This window comes from Egretta garzetta, unplaced genomic scaffold, assembly GCF_000687185.1.
Source record: "Egretta garzetta isolate BGI_Z169 unplaced genomic scaffold, ASM68718v1 scaffold91, whole genome shotgun sequence".
NCBI lineage: Eukaryota > Metazoa > Chordata > Aves > Pelecaniformes > Ardeidae > Egretta > Egretta garzetta.
The window spans coordinates 1,679,336-1,694,633 of NW_009258661.1; the positions used below are offsets into that span (position 1 = coordinate 1,679,336).

The 15,298-nt window shown below is 48.3% G+C and overlaps 1 protein-coding gene across 1 annotated transcript in view; it reads left to right on the forward strand.

Moving 5' to 3' along the window:
- Positions 1-14,884, forward strand: part of ADAMTS9 (ADAM metallopeptidase with thrombospondin type 1 motif 9) — a 90,232-nt gene extending 75,348 nt beyond the window's left edge. The window contains exons 31-39 of the mRNA XM_035903798.1: positions 3,699-3,869; positions 5,405-5,599; positions 7,907-8,039; positions 8,280-8,374; positions 8,533-8,627; positions 8,722-8,855; positions 10,405-10,496; positions 12,577-12,681; positions 14,795-14,884. Coding sequence (XP_035759691.1) covers positions 3,699-3,869; positions 5,405-5,599; positions 7,907-8,039; positions 8,280-8,374; positions 8,533-8,627; positions 8,722-8,855; positions 10,405-10,496; positions 12,577-12,681; positions 14,795-14,884 — 1,110 coding nt within the window. The remainder of the gene's footprint in view (positions 1-3,698; positions 3,870-5,404; positions 5,600-7,906; positions 8,040-8,279; positions 8,375-8,532; positions 8,628-8,721; positions 8,856-10,404; positions 10,497-12,576; positions 12,682-14,794) is intronic.
- The last annotated feature ends 414 nt before the right edge of the window (positions 14,885-15,298 follow it).

The window sequence follows — 15,298 nt, forward strand, 5'->3', positions numbered from 1 at the left end:
TTTGCACCTTTTCAAACCAGCAGCAAGAGCCCCCAGCCTGCCAAACCCTTGGTGGAGGCGAATGCTGATGTTTTCCTAAGTTTTCCAGGGCTCCCCATTGCACTGGGGAATTTTTTAATGCGTTACAGAGACTTTTTTTTTTTTTTCCTCCGAGGGAGCTTTGCTAGCAGGGTGGGCTGGAAGTTTCCTCATCCATCAATAACCATCAATAGAAACATGCAGGAGATGCTCAGTGTGAGCTCAGCCCTTTGGATGACTCCAAGCAGTTCTTCTGAGCACTTCTTATTTTGTTGTGATGTACCGGTGAAGAAAAGTAATAGCACCTTCTCCCCAGCCATAAGTAGTGGCTTCATGTTATTTATAGGGAGGAGGCACAGACTGCATTACTACTCTCTGAGCAGGGAACAGCAATGAACCCTAATTGACACGAAAGGCGGGATGTAAAATAACATCCCAGCACTGCCTTGTTCTTGATTTCTTACCTTTAAAGGGAATCTGTTGAGAGGGGGTTTTTTTATTGTTCCTTTTTGTTGTTGTTGTTGTTGTTTAGAAAAAAGTTGGTCTTGCCAATGAAAAGGAATAGGGAACTTATTGGAAATGGTTTATTGCTCTTTGGTTATCGCCATTAATTCGCTGTTCTCCGTGCCCACGCCAGGGAGAATAAAGTCAATAGAAGGGGCCTTGCTAATGTCAAAGTAAAACCCAGACCCGGGTCATGAAGAAAAAGGGAAAACTGGGAGAGAGGAGGGGTTGTTTTTTAACATGAACCTCTGTGGAAGGACAACACATGGCTCTGGAAGCTCCAATGCAATTCTTGAATCTTTGACATTTGCTGTTTGGGGTAAAATCGTGCCATCCTTGCCTGATTTGGATTGCAGAGCTACCCAAGGCATGTTTGAAGTGCTCGTGGCATGGGGTTTTGTTTCAGCTCTGTGTCAGATTTTGATTTGAAAAAAAAAAAAAAAAAAGAAAATAATGAATGCTTTCACAAAGCAATGCCTTTGGGCGTTTTAAATTATTATTGTTATTATTATTACTCTTCTAAAACAGTTGTAGAAGTGCTTGAAATGATCCTTAATTTGAACTGCCAGCAAAATAGTTCAAAATTTGGGAAATGAGGCAAAAGAGACAAATATTGTCAAATGCCTGACCTGTTTTTCAGCTCCTGCTGTTATCCCCTAGCCCTGCTGTTTTATGTGAGATTTACATCGGTCACGAGCATGAGATTTCATGCAAAATCTATCACTGTATTAAAAGGAAAAATAGCCTTTTCACGCTAGCTGAACTGTCCACTTCCTATGGGAATAATGGTTTATAACCTTGGGGTGGCTGATTGCAACCTCTGCAGTGTTTCTCTTTGGTTGGTTTTATGATGGCCTCACTGTCTTTGAGCTGTATTTAATATCACAGTGGGATTATTTTATTTACCAGTTATCCCTTCAAAATACAAATAATCAAACCTTAATTTACTGATGATGACAAAACGCACAGAGCTGGCTCGGGTTTATTTGGCCATATGAGGGTTATCTGCAGAGAAACCCAAAGCAGGCTGGCGTGTGTTTGAGAGCATCAATCTCTCATCAGCAGCTAATGATTTTAAATGAGGATGGGCTGTTGATATGATAGCTCTTCACGGCCAATGTCAGAAGACCCAGTGATGGCACAGAGATTATTCAGCCTCCTAAAATTAAGCATGAGACAATGTACTTTGCAAATTCAGGCTTAAATACACGTTAAGGGGAGGAGACGAAATCAGCCTTGTTTCTTCCCCCTCCTTGCGAGGTGTCTCCTTTGGCTGCAAGCTGGGACGATTCACCCTGTGCTGGGGACCATGCGCTGGGCTGATGTGCGCCAAACCAGAGACAAGGGGAGCTCTGAGCATCCCAAAGCCCTGCTCCCACTGTGCCGGAGAGTCCCTCGTTAGGAGGGAGCAGGAAGGTTGGGATTCACACTGCCTCTGCAAGGTGCCACCCAGGGAAGCTACGTGGCGATGGAGCGCTCGTGATGCCTTACCCACGTGCAATAACACCCTTTCAGATTTTACTTATCTAGTAGGGAGGTATCGGAGAAAGGCAGATACAGCACAGTTTGTTTGCTCTCTAGCAAAATCACACTCCAGCAAATTCCTCCAGCCCCTGTAGGATCGCTGTGTTTCAGCACAGACCTAGAAGGAGCTTCCACTCTAAGGACTTAAAGCAAGAGAATAAGTAAGGTTGAAAGCGCACGAAGCCCTTGGGGTCTTTTGGCAGGCTGCGGATTTTGCAATGTTGACTGTTGCCTAAGAGCTCCTAAGTTATTCCTTCGGAATAAACGCTGCTTTGTGGGGCTGCCTCTCCTTCCCTGTCCCCCCTCCACTTTGCACAGTTACTAAATATTTACGACCGACGTGACGTTGTGCTCGCCGCAGCTCTCCTGGCGTGCCGTTCCTGCCACGGATTGATCTGATTTTTCAAAGCTCTCACATAATTTGCAATCTTGGTTCTGACACCTAATTACAGAAACAGGGGCCTGATAGTGCCTGTGTTTTTGCAGTTAGGTGAACTCACTAAGATCTTGCTAATTGTGGGCCAGCCGGGAGAGCAGGAGCTGTGTCCAGGAGGCTGGAAGCAATGTTTGGAGGGTGAGACTCTTAACTAGATTAAACTGGCACGGTCCTCTGAACCTAGGTGACTTCAGACGGTGTTTCTGTGCAGATAGGGAAGGTCTGATTGAATATTTTATCCTTTTGCTTAGGGTAAGACATTTCCTGCGTGTTATATAAAATGATTATTTTCACGCATTTTTTCTCCTTGTTAATCCAGTTAGTTGAGAGTGTTAGAAGTCCATTACAGGCAATAACTTTAAGAAAATACAGTTTTATCCAGACAGCTGCCCTTACACTGATTTATTTTGTTTTATGTGCGTGCTTTGTAAGATGTGTTCCCAACACAGACTCGCTCCCAGGAGCACAGCCTCACGGCCTGGATGGTTTTTCCAAGATGAGCAGAGAAAGAACAGAGTCCTTAAACTCTCCAGAAGCCCCCGGGGAGCAGTTGTGCACAGCTAGCAGGGGTTGCTCTTAATATCGGGCAGAGCAGCGTTTTTTAAAAGAGAATAAATGCATAGGGCCCCCTCTGCTGCAGCGGTTGCAGAGATGTGCCCCCATGCCATGCCAGGGCAGGGGCTGCAGCTCCCCAGCTGGCAGGGACCAGGCAAGGGGCTCCCCCCCAGCCAGCCACGGCCAAGGGTGCAGCAGCCTGTATTTTGGAAGGGGGATGGCTGAATTGTCGTTCTCCAAGCAGCTGTATTTACTAGGAACTGAAACGATGGGGATTGGCCCCTTTCTTTCCCCTTTGCTCCATCTCCTGACCCAGCATGCCCACCCCTGCATCTCTTGGTCCCATCGCAGCTGGACCCCACATCCACCCCATCCCAATACCTGCTGCCTCTGTTTCTCCTCGCTCCCTACACCTGCGATTTGGCTTGGTACCTCCAGAGGATGGGAATAATTTGTCACTGGATGCTCCCGTGGCATCTGGCACAGCAGGGCCCTGGTCTTAAATTTGCCCCCGAGTGATACCCATGAGAGACACCCACATGGGGCACAGAGCCATCCGCTCACTCGGGCTGCTGGGAGGAGGGCTCACTCGCTTTGCAGGTGTGGATTAATTTGCTGAAGTCCCTCGTGGATTGCGTGAGCCGTTGTTTCTTGCAAACAGTGCATGAAGACGTGCGGGGAGGCGTCCCGGTACCGCAAGGTGGTCTGCATGGATGAGAACAAGCGGGTGCAGAACAGTGGCTACTGCGACGCCAGCAAACGCCCCCCCGAAATCGAGAGCTGCGGGCTGCCGCCCTGCGAGTACGTCTGGATCACCGGGGAGTGGTCGGAGGTGAGTCCCCATCCCCGCACAGGGACCTGGCCGCATCGCTCGGCGCTGGGCCACGTTCTCCTCCTCTCACCGCCAGCCTCGCTGAGATATTGCAACCCAAATCAACAGTGGCAGGGCAGTGCTGTGTGGTTTAGGTTTTTTTTTTTTCTGGTTTGTTTCTGTGTGCAATTTCCCTGCTGGAGAGAAAGGAGCAGGGCTGTGGGAGAAGACAAGGATATTAAAGAGTAAATGCCAGCATGCTCAGGCTCCTAGCTAGTATCTAGAGGCAATTTTCTTCCAAAACACATCATATCCAGCAGACACCCTCTTTGGTTTTGTGCCATTTTATTTCATTTTTTTATTTATTTTGATTTATTCCCATCTGGTCCGGGGCAGCTCTGGGGCCCCACGAGCTGTGCGAGGGTCTGGGTGAGCATCCTGGGGGAAGGCGAGCCTGGATGTGACCATGGGGACATGTCCTTCCTCTGTGCCATCTTGGGCAGGAGGGAGGACCTGGCGTGAGCGAAGGCAGCAGCTTCACCCTCACGGCTGGGAGAGGGCTCGGCAAGGAAAATAGATGAGTTTTCCTTGCAGCAGGCGCTGCATGCGGGAGGACTTGGGCTAATCTCAGCCTGTTTCCTTCTCCAGCTAGTGAGGGATTACTTTCCACTTGGAGGAACAGCAGAGGGGAAACGACAAGGCAACTGCTGACACAGCACTGATTAAAAAGAAAGAACAAGAAAAGGGAAAAAAGAAAACATGCCGGGGCTGAGGGGGAGGAGATACAAGCCACCCAAGATAGTGCAGGAGGGAGAAACGTGGAGACGTGAGAATTTCTCAGAGCAGCCTGGCCTCCTGGGTTCTTTCGTAAGGGAAGTATTAGGGTGCCTGTGAGGCTGGAGCCCTGGCTGCCCCTTGCCCAGACACCCTCTGCCCACGCCTGTGACCCCTGGGAGCACTCAGGCCCATGAAGACGAGGAGGTGGGCGAGGGTTGGCAGGGCTGGAGCTCAGCTCATCCCTGCTCCCGCCCAGCCGTTTGATGAGGAGGACAGAAGCACTGTTTGTCCTCTAATTAGAAAGAAGGCTTTCCCTTTCTTCCAGTTGCTGCCAAGTACCTGCAATTCAGGGTCAGTCTTGACCATTTTCTTTCTTTGTGCATCCCATGGCAAAAAAAAAAAAAAAAAAAAAAAAAGACAAAAAGGAAGAAAAAGGAAAACCCAAATAATAGAGGCATTTCTGAGTTCTCAAGGATCTTCTGCTTTCTGCTCCTTTCTTTGCCCTTGGGGAGAGATAACTTGTGCCCAGGAGCCAGCCTGGAGTAAGGGGTCCTGGAGCAGCTGTAGGAGCAGCACAGGGAGGAATTGGGTGCTCAAAGGCAGTGTCAGGCACTGGCCCACTTTTAGCCACTCACAATACTCATGGCTGGCATAAATAGTTACTAGTGATCCCCCCGAGCATCTTGCCATGTCAAAAGCTGGCAAGCCTGCTTTTCCTCCCCATTCCGGGCAGCCTTCCTGAAGGGCGCCGTGCTAACGGGCACTTCCTCTGCCCGCAGTGCTCCGTCACGTGTGGAAAGGGATACAGGCAGCGCCTGGTGTCCTGCAGCGAGATTTACACCGGGAAGGACCACTACGAGTATGGGTACCAGAACACGGTCAACTGTCCTGGCACACAGCCGCCCAACATCCAGCCCTGCTACCTTGGGGAGTGCCCCGTCTCTGCATCCTGGCGCGTCGGCAACTGGGGCAGCGTAAGTTTGGCAAACTTCTTTTTTTAACCAAAAAAATTGGAACAAACTTATTCTCCTTTACACGGGGGACACAGTCTGAAGGTTTGGCAGGGGAATGTTTAAGAGCTGCACAAATGAATGCAATGAATACCCTCATGCAGCGGCAGCCCCAGTGTGTGGGTAGGGCTCCTGCTCCAGACTGAACCCCATCGTATGGGGAAGTCCCAATAGCCACAAGTCATGATCTCTCTGAAAATTTGGATTTAGCCAAAATTTGTGGCGGTGTTGATGGTTGTGCTGAATGCTTAGTCGGAAAGTGGGGTCATAGCCAGAAAACAAGGGTTTGAAAGCCTTGTGCTAGAGGGATCTGTAATGGATAGCTGGCAACTGGGGTTGATCCCTCTTGGCCACGTGTGTGAGCAAGACTTGGGAACCACCAATAGCCCAAAACACTGGTAATTTGAGCCTTAGAAGGATTTTTCTTTCTTTTTTCCCCCCCTTCCTTCTTACACATGCTGGGACAGGGCAGGGGAAAGAACTTAGCCTTTCTGCTAAAGTTATTTGTGTGAGCCTCTTCTGGGGCCTGAACTACAAGATCAAATTTTAGTTAAGGTGATAACATTTCACTTCTTTAGGCTTCTGACATTCTTTGAAATGTGATTTTTCTCCCATAAATTTGATTTATTAACCCAGCTCAGGCATTTGCAGGAATTGTCAAACCTTTACAAGGCAATGAGGGTCAAGTCAAGCAAAATGTAGTGGAAGTTGTTACAATAAGTGGCAAAGCCATTTGAAACCTAAGTTCTTCCTGACCCATAGGAAGCTTCAGATCCTCCCTGCAAGTCAGGGCAGAGAAGTTACAGCAAAGAGCTCAGCCTCGATTAACGGGTATTGTCTCCCAGAATTTCAGTGTAAAATGTTCAACTCTAATACAATTTCATTGCAAAGAGTATCCATTTCAGAAAGCAAGACCTTTCTCCTCACTTCTGGCTGCTGAAGGTCCCAGCAACTAACAAGTGCCATGACCCTTCTCATCTCTGTTTTTCAAAGGGTTTTAATGTAAAACACCATCACCTTTGATGGACTGAGAGAGTCCTGCTCAGCTCCTTAGTTAACTTTTATGGATCTGAACCTGATAAAGAGTAAATGCCAGGTTGCAAATACCATGAGCCGTTGAAGACTGTCTCCTTCGTGTTGTGCTCCTTTAGACTAATGATTTCTAAATAGATGAGCAGCATCTTTCAGTACTTAAAGGGGGCTTATAAAAAAGATGGGGACAAACTTTTTAGCAGGGCCTGTTGCAATAGGACAAGGGGTAATGATTTTAAACTAAAAGAGGGTAGATTTAGACTAGATATAAGGAAGAAATTTTTTACAATGAAGGCAGTGAAACACTGGAATAGGTTGCCCAGAGAGGTGGTAAATGCCCCATCCCTGGGAACATTCAAGGTCAGGCTGGATGGGGCTCTGAGCAATGTGATCGAGTTGAAGATGTCCCTGCTCATTGCCAAGGCAGTGGACTAGATGGCTTCTAAGGTCCATTCCAACCCAAACTATTCTATGATTCTATGCTATGATTCTGTTCTATCATTTTCATGGCAGCCTAACCTGGTACCTGTAGAAAGAGCTGATTTTCAGTTCTCAAGTACTGAAAGAAAAAGTTGCAGAGGGAGAGCAAGATGCTCCCACTTCCCATCGCCCATGCTCAGCAGCAGCCAGCGCAGACAAGCTGCTGCTCGGCAGCTCCGGTTAACTTGTGCAATTTCAGCCTTAAGATTGCCCTTGATTTTGGCTGTTTGAGGATGACCCAATGTTTGTGCAGATTTAACCATTTTTCCAGAGGGTGAGGGGAAAGAGGGTTTGGAGGCTGTGGGGGTTTTGGTACGATTTGGATAGAAAACAACAAACTGTGCCATGTGTGTTCAGAGGCCCCTGTCACCTCCTAGCAGTCTCCCAGCCTCCAGGAGAGGATTTCTACCATTCAGGCCTTGTGGTGAACATGTCTGTCTTGTACAACCTTCCTAGTGTGAAGAATAAACAATTTCACATGAGTGCGTGGTTCACCTTAACCGATACTGCCTCATCCTGTAAAGTGCTTAAATGCTAAGCGAAGTTCAGTATTCTTCTCGAAATAATTAGTAACGATGATAATAATGAAGGGATTAATAATAAAAGGGATTACTTGTTTGATTAAAATTAAGCCTGTGTTTGAACACTTTGCAGGATTGGGGCCTTTGCTGCTGTCTCTTGGCACAAGGGAAAAGGGCTGTCTCTGTTCTTCTGGAGCCCAGAAACCCTTGAGATAAAATACAAATCTCTGTCTTGCAGTGCTCCGTCACCTGTGGAGTTGGAGTCATGCACCGGTCGGTACAGTGTCTGACGAATGACGACCAGGTCAGCAGCTTGTGCCATGCAGATCTGAAACCCGAAGAGATGAGGACATGCCACAACATCCATGAGTGTAAGTCCGTGGATTTGCACCTTCCTTTGCCTTTCTCATCTGTTGAGCATCTGTTCCCATCAAACTCCTAGAGATGTGCAGTATTTCCAGGCATTGGGAGCCATCCAACTAAGTGCTAAGGCACTTCAGGAAGGCCTCTTAAAAATAAACAAGGTGTTTTGATGCTTTGGATGCCTCACAGTGTTACAAAAGAAATTTTGATGTTGCTCAGTGGCTACAAGTGTTTCTGCTTTGTTTCAGGTGAATTACCAAGGAGTTGCAAAGATGTTAAAAATCTCAAAGGTGTCACTGAAGATGGCGAATATTTTCTTCAAGTCAAAGGAAAGATGCTAAAGGTGCGTTTCAGCAGCAGATTGATCATTAACACATTGCCTGAAGGTGAAGAGGACCCTGCATGTGCTCTTCACTTCCACTCTTGGATTTTCTACCTTTGGTTTTCTCAGCCATGCCTTTGCACATGATACCTGACAAAATTCTGGCTTCTCTCTCTCAGGTGTATTGCTCTGGGATGCAGACCGACAGCCCAAAGGAGTATGTGACCCTGGTAAATGGGGATGCAGAGAATTTTTCAGAAGTGTATGGATACAGGTAAGAAATCCTTTAATCTTGAGCTTCACAATGTTTTTGTTTTCCATGGCAATATTTTCCAGTCATGAGTAGAAAGGGTTTTCTTTTGATCTAGATTGCATAACCCGACTGAATGTCCGTATAACGGGAGCAGACGAGAAGACTGCCAGTGTAGAAAAGATTACACAGCAGCTGGGTTTTCCACCTTCAGCAAAGTAAGGCTGGACCTGAACACTATGCAAATAATAAGTGAGTAAAAACAGGGCCTTGCCATTAAAAGAAAATGTTTATTTTACACAAATATAGCTGTCACTACAAACAAGCAGTAGTACTCTTGCGGGCAATATTCCCGAGCTCTCCTGTTAAAAGCTGCTTTTACACTTGGTCACCTGTTTGCTGCTTTACACTTGGAGACTGCGACTTGAGTATATCAGAGATGCTCATGCTATTTCTCTGTAATATGGGAAAATATTAGGACAGTCGCTGGTGCATCTGCTATACAGAATGAATATTTGCATGCTCCCGACAGGCCAGTGTATTTTTGGAAGGATTTTATTTCATTTGGTCTCCTGTTTTCAGAATGGACTCTGGCAGAAAGCTTAACCAGGGAGGAGCTGGCCCCCCATTTTACAGACGCGTTGGGAGATCCCGGTGCAGGGAACTCCCCTGGGGTCTGGATGCTGCTCCCTGAGGGCCAGGGCAGAGGAGGCTCTTGGCAGAGCCAGACCTTAGGGAAATAACCTGTGCTGAGAGTGATGGAGCTGGGGCCATGGATTTCCAGGGGAGGAGGGCACTGTAGCTGATCTAATATATCAGCTGATATAATATAATATAATATAATATAATATAATATGATATGATATGATATAATATAATGTGATACCCTGCCTCTCTCATCATTCATGGGAGCTGGGAGCCTCCCGCCGCTGGAGAGCCTGCAGCATCCCATAGAGTTACGGTTTCAGTCCCCCTGAGTCCAGGGATGCTATCGGTTTCCAGCAAATGTTTTAAAAATACAACACATTGTTGGGGGTTCATTCAGTAAATAGCAGAGATTTTTTTTGGCAAATCAAAATCCTTCCTTGTAAAATGACTCTTTATCTGATAAGGGGTTTTTTATCACTTCATTTTCAAGGCATGAGACCTCCCAGTCTATCAATCTGTAAAAAGCTACTAATAGTCTGTAAAAGCTCCTAGGTAAAGATCTGAAAGGAACCACCCTCAGGGAATTTGATACCAGCTCCTTTTGAATTTCAAAAGGAGCTGGGCACCTACCTCTGTCAGGCAGGAGCTATCTCACAGCCCCATCTAAATGAGTCTGGGTTACTTCAGATCCCTCCAGAGCAAAATACCCTAGTTCCCTTTGAACCCCCGACCCCTGGGCTGGGGCAGCCGGGAGAGCGCCGAGATGGTTGTTTGCCTTTGTTTAAAAGGGAGATTTAGGAGGTCCTGTGGCCTTCTTGAAAGTGGGGAGTTTTGTGATAGAGAAATAAAACCCGAGTCATGGCTTCGAGTTTTCTTGTTATTTATACATGCCCTAAATCACCAGTGTACTTAAACTGAGCTGCAAACGTTGCGTGTGTAAGTGTCCTGCTAAATTCAGTGCTCACGTGCCAGGAGTCACATGTGGGATGAATTGGGGGATTTAATATTAAAAATCCAGCAGTCTTGACTCTCAAGATTAATGTACGAAACCAGCTTTAGTGAATTTAAACATCAGTGAAGAGCATGTTTACATCTATTTTGTCTCTCTCCCTGCATCTTTTTTCCCATGTTGTTCACCAACCCTTCTCCACAGCGACTGATTTACAGTTTGCACGGACACATGATGGACGACCCGTTCCTTATGCCACTGCTGGGGACTGCTACAGCGCAGCCAAATGCCCGCAGGTATTTGACAATAGCATTTCATAGGAATTGGGGCCATTTGTTTTGTTTAGGCCCTCTATTAATTACTGCTGATTGCATCAGCCCAGTGACACCAGTGAGTGTCGCATTCTCATCTCAGTGGTCGGAAACTTTTCCCTTTGTCCGTGCAGAAAGCACTCTCCATTTTCCATATGGGAAAATGTCAGGTTGTTATCAGACCAGCATCAGAACCGGCTGAGGGATGTTCCCCAGGGCTCCCGCAGCCCTGGAGAAGAGGAAGAAGAAATAAGCTGTGAGAGAAGGGGTGGGCGCAGGGTGGTTGAAGGTTGGGGGATTGGTCTGTGGCAGGGCTTGGTGGAAATGCTGGGCAGGGAGAGCAGTAGTGAATCAGGCCGTCGGGATGCCCTGGGACCCTGCCTCTGCGTTCCACAGTCTCATATCTGCAGAAACTGCTGTTTGCAGGGGGTGGGAAGATGGGTGAGAGAACTCCTCTGGAAGGAGAAGGCAACAGACAGACAGCAAGACTCCTGGCAAGCCAGCTCAGGGGGGAGATGCCCGAGAAGGAGAGGGCATCTGCAGGGCAGAAACAGGTCAGGTTTCTGCTGCTGGACCAACAGACACCGTCAGTCAGGGACTGCAATGGTACCTGGCAGCTGCTGTCCCACCATCCCCATGCCTTGCTGCTTATTTTTGCAGCAGCCCAGTGGGACCATCGCTCACTCCACTCTGGGGCTGGGAGAACACTGACAAAATCATAGAATCATAGCATGTTTTGGGTTGGAAGGGACCCCTAGAGGTCATCTAGTCCAACCCCCCTGCAGTGAGCAGGGACACCACTGACTAGATCAGGTTGCTCAGAGCCCCGTCCAACCTGGTCTTGAATGATTCCAGGGATGGGGAATTTGCCCTGATGCAGCGCCTGTGCATCAGGGCAAATCCAGCCTGTCCCAGCACCACAAAAGCACAGAGCTGGGCACAGGCTAAATTGCATCCTCAGTAGCTTCAGGAGGCAATGAAGAACAGCTAGCCCAGTTGCTTGGGAGAAATACCCTTTCTTGAAAGTCTTTAGGAGATTAGTTAACACTGTGCTACAGGTGGCTTGCTCCATGTTCCCAGCACATCTAGTTTCTGTGGAGCTGGGGGATGATGATAAGTGGTATGTTTGGATGGTCCAAGGTACTGGGTAGACCATATTTGCAAAGGGCATTAAGTAGGGAGTTGCAGCAACAGACGGCAGAGGGCAAACCTCTCCATCTCCTTCCCTCCCTACTTTCGGAGCTGACACTTTTCTGCACAGCTCAGCAGCTTAGGGATTGACTTCTTACCTCGGGAAGGCTCATGAATGTTAATATCCATCCACCTGACCCAGACAGTTTGCTCCTCACAGAAAATCAACGTTCCCAAGGCAGCGAGTGCAGGGAGCAAAGCTAACAGCCATCTGGTACTGCACAGCTTGGGGAGGTGGCCACAGGATCCCTCCTCGTGTCCAGAAACGGGCAGGGCTGGGGTCTGCCATGGGGGTAAGAGGAAGGTGGGGGGCATCTGCACTGGAGGCAGACATAGTCCTTAATTTTCCACCGGTTTTGTGCATTTGAAGGCAGGGTGGAATGAAGTGAAGGACATTTTTAAGGAATGAACGAATGAGTGAGTTTTGATTTTACTGAAGTCTGGGGAGAAGAGAGGAGGGGGAAGCCCAGTGGAAAATAAGGAAAATAAGGACAAGTGTGCCCCCTCCAGTTGAGAAAGGAGCAGGGAGAGCGGCTGCAGCGCATCCCTTCCCCACCGGCTGCCGGAGCAGGTCGGGCGCTGCAGTTTGCCATGGAAAAGCCAAGAATGCCCTCAGCCGGCAAAGTGCGAAAAAGCAGAGCGAGCCCGAGAAGCAGCCGTGAAAAACCGAGATCGAGCCCCTCCTTCCCCGTAGCCACCAACGAGAAGGAAATTCCTAACCCGAGACGTGCTGCGATTTGTACAATATGTGCTAATCACGATCAGAGCGATGGAAAAAATTGAAAACATTGCCAGCAAGATCCTGGTAGAAAAGTGACACCGTGGCAAAAGCACAACATTTTGGGATAACCAGGCTCATTTGCTTGTTTTTTAGGGTCGCTTCAGCATAGACCTGTACGGGACAGGCCTGTCCTTAACGGGAACTGCAAAGTGGCTCTCACAAGGGAATTACGCCGTGTCGGAAATTCAAAAATCCCCAGTAAGTTGTAATTTTAATTACGGTTATACCCACTGATGAGAAATTTCTAGTTGTTGTCTTTCGTGGCAATATCTTCCCAGTAAAGACTAACAAAAATCTAACATCTGACCTCAGAAATTAAGTGTTGCCTGTAACTGTATTTGAGGCGGGGGAAGCTAGAGGGTTGAACTTGATTTGAGTTATTGCGATTAATTAGTGAGCCTGCTTACCCGTGAAGCTGAAAACTGAGTGCTGTGGGGCAGACATATCCTTAATTAGCTGAGATGTCCGGCATGGAGCATGCATCACACAGCAGGCAGGACCAGGGCGCTCAGGGACAGGGCTGCAGAGCAGGGCTTGACCTGCTAGGGAGGGTCTGGGTGCCAGGTGAGTGCCCTGAGTAGGAATTGTTCCCAAAATGTTGCTAATGAAGTGTGGAGGACGTGGACCTTCCCAACGGGCTGGTCTGGGTTTATCTCCTTGGGAGAGACCTGAGTCACCCAAGCTCCGGTGGGCTGGGGCTGCCCCACAGCACCCTGGGGCATGGTCCCCTGCGGCTGCCTGTGGCTCTGCAGACCCTGAGGCCTCCGGGTAAGCCAGGCAGGCCTTCAGAATCACTCAACAGCTGAATTTGAACTTGTACGGCTTAATTTGCCTGCCCAACAACCCCTCTGCCACTGTGTGCCTTAGTGCCATTGCTCCTGTGTCATGTTCTGAAATTGGAGAAACCCGGGCCCGCTTTTTTGGCTGTTACTTCATGTGAGTCATTCCAGTTGCCCCTGTTAAAAGCTAAAACTCTCCTAAGGAGGTCACCATAATCATTTAACAAAAAGCAATTTGCAAAATATCCTTTCCTGTACTGCTTTCAGCCTCCCTGGCTCTGGGGAGCCCCCTGAGCCCATGAGCTTCGTCAGTGCTGGAGCTCTTAAAGGAGAATTAAATGCTACCAGTCCAACCATGCTACAGCAAAATATCCTCCAGTACAGGTAGAAGAGGACCAGCACAGGCCCCATGTGTTAGTTCTGGCAGGTGCTTTGCTATTCTTCTCCCCTTCCGAAAGGAGAAGCCCGGGCAGGCGACTTTGGGGTTGCGGAGAGCAGCCACAATCATGGCTGGCAGAGTTAAAACAAACTTTAAGGGACAGGGGGTCTAAGAGACAGCTCTTACCTCCATCACCCAGTGGCATCTGTCAAACGCTGTTCCAGGGCTGTAATTGCCTGCGGGAGGAGAAGAAAGAAAAGCATAGCGAGAAGAGATGATGGCAGTCTGCTGCAATCACAGATCAATAGTGTCAAGGGCAGGATGGAGCTCGTTTAAAAATAAATGCTTTGTGCCAGCTTGTCCTGCACTTAAGTCCAATTTTCTGGTAATTAAGGGTTGAATTCCCCTTAAGGACTGTCCATTGTAATGATCAAGAGGCGAAAGACTCTGCAGAGGTGGGATAAGGAAGGCCAGAGGTATTAATCTCCTGACTCAAGACTGGAGTCGCACCACGCTTTGCTGGGCTCTCCTGGAGACAGGGCCAAGCCCAGGACCTCTCTGTGTCTTCTTCTGCCTCTTCTGGCTGTGGTAATGCAGAGCTAAGGTGGGATGGCACCTTAGCAAGTGGCATTGCCTCACCCCATCACTTTCCCTCTTGGCTTGGCTCTGGAGCCACTCCAGGCCTTTCCTTTCCCGATAGATGTTTCTTGGTGTTGCCTGCAAAAATCCTTCCCGTGCCCTTCACATGCTCAGGCACAACTGAGGTGCTGTTCTTATTTAGATGTAGTTTTCCTCTTGCATGATCCGAGTTTTCTACTCATTACAGTTATTCACTCTGGGGCAAATTGGAGAAAGCAGATACCCTTGAGATATCCCTCCAAACGGCCTTCTCCTTGGGCATCACTCAGTGTAATAAATCAAAACTACCCTTTCTTATTTGTGTTCACCATCTGACCTGGCAGCACTAAAGAGAATTACATTTGCATATATTTAAATATAACGGTGATTTCATAGATTGATTTAGGCATAATTTGTTTTCCTTCCAAGACATTTTCTATTAAAAATCCTGGCTAGAATAACCCAGATCTGGCCTTTTCACAGCATGGAGTTCCTGAGCCCTTACACGAGATGTTATTTCTGATTTTGCCTGCAGGATGGTACCAAAGTAGTAGGAAAGTGTGGCGGTTACTGTGGGAAATGTACTCCATCATCTGGAACAGGCCTCGACGTTCAGGTGTTATAGCCATGGTGAGTCCCCAGCTGCTTCTGCACGAAGGGAGATCTTCCCGAAAACATCCCGAAGGAGCAGATCAGGCCACGCTTGCAAAAGCACTCGTGTATGGAGTGCACCCGTGACAGCCACCCACCCCGCGTAGCATCCGGGGAGCAGTGGGATCCAGTGCTCCCAGCCCTCGCCTCCCCCAGTAACGCTTGCGTGGGTTTAACGCTGTCAACTGGCAACGCGCTTCCCGCCTCGCCGGCAGCCGCCGGGGCTCCGCTCGCCTGCTGGTGGCTCCGGGTAGGCTGCAGAGGCAAAGCTGATGATCCGCTTCTAACGTGCGCCTCGTCTGTATTTTCCAGGTTCTCTGAGAGCAGCCAGGAGAGAGATGAAGGATAGGGATGCAATACCTCTGCCTTCCGCTTTTTTTTATCTGTT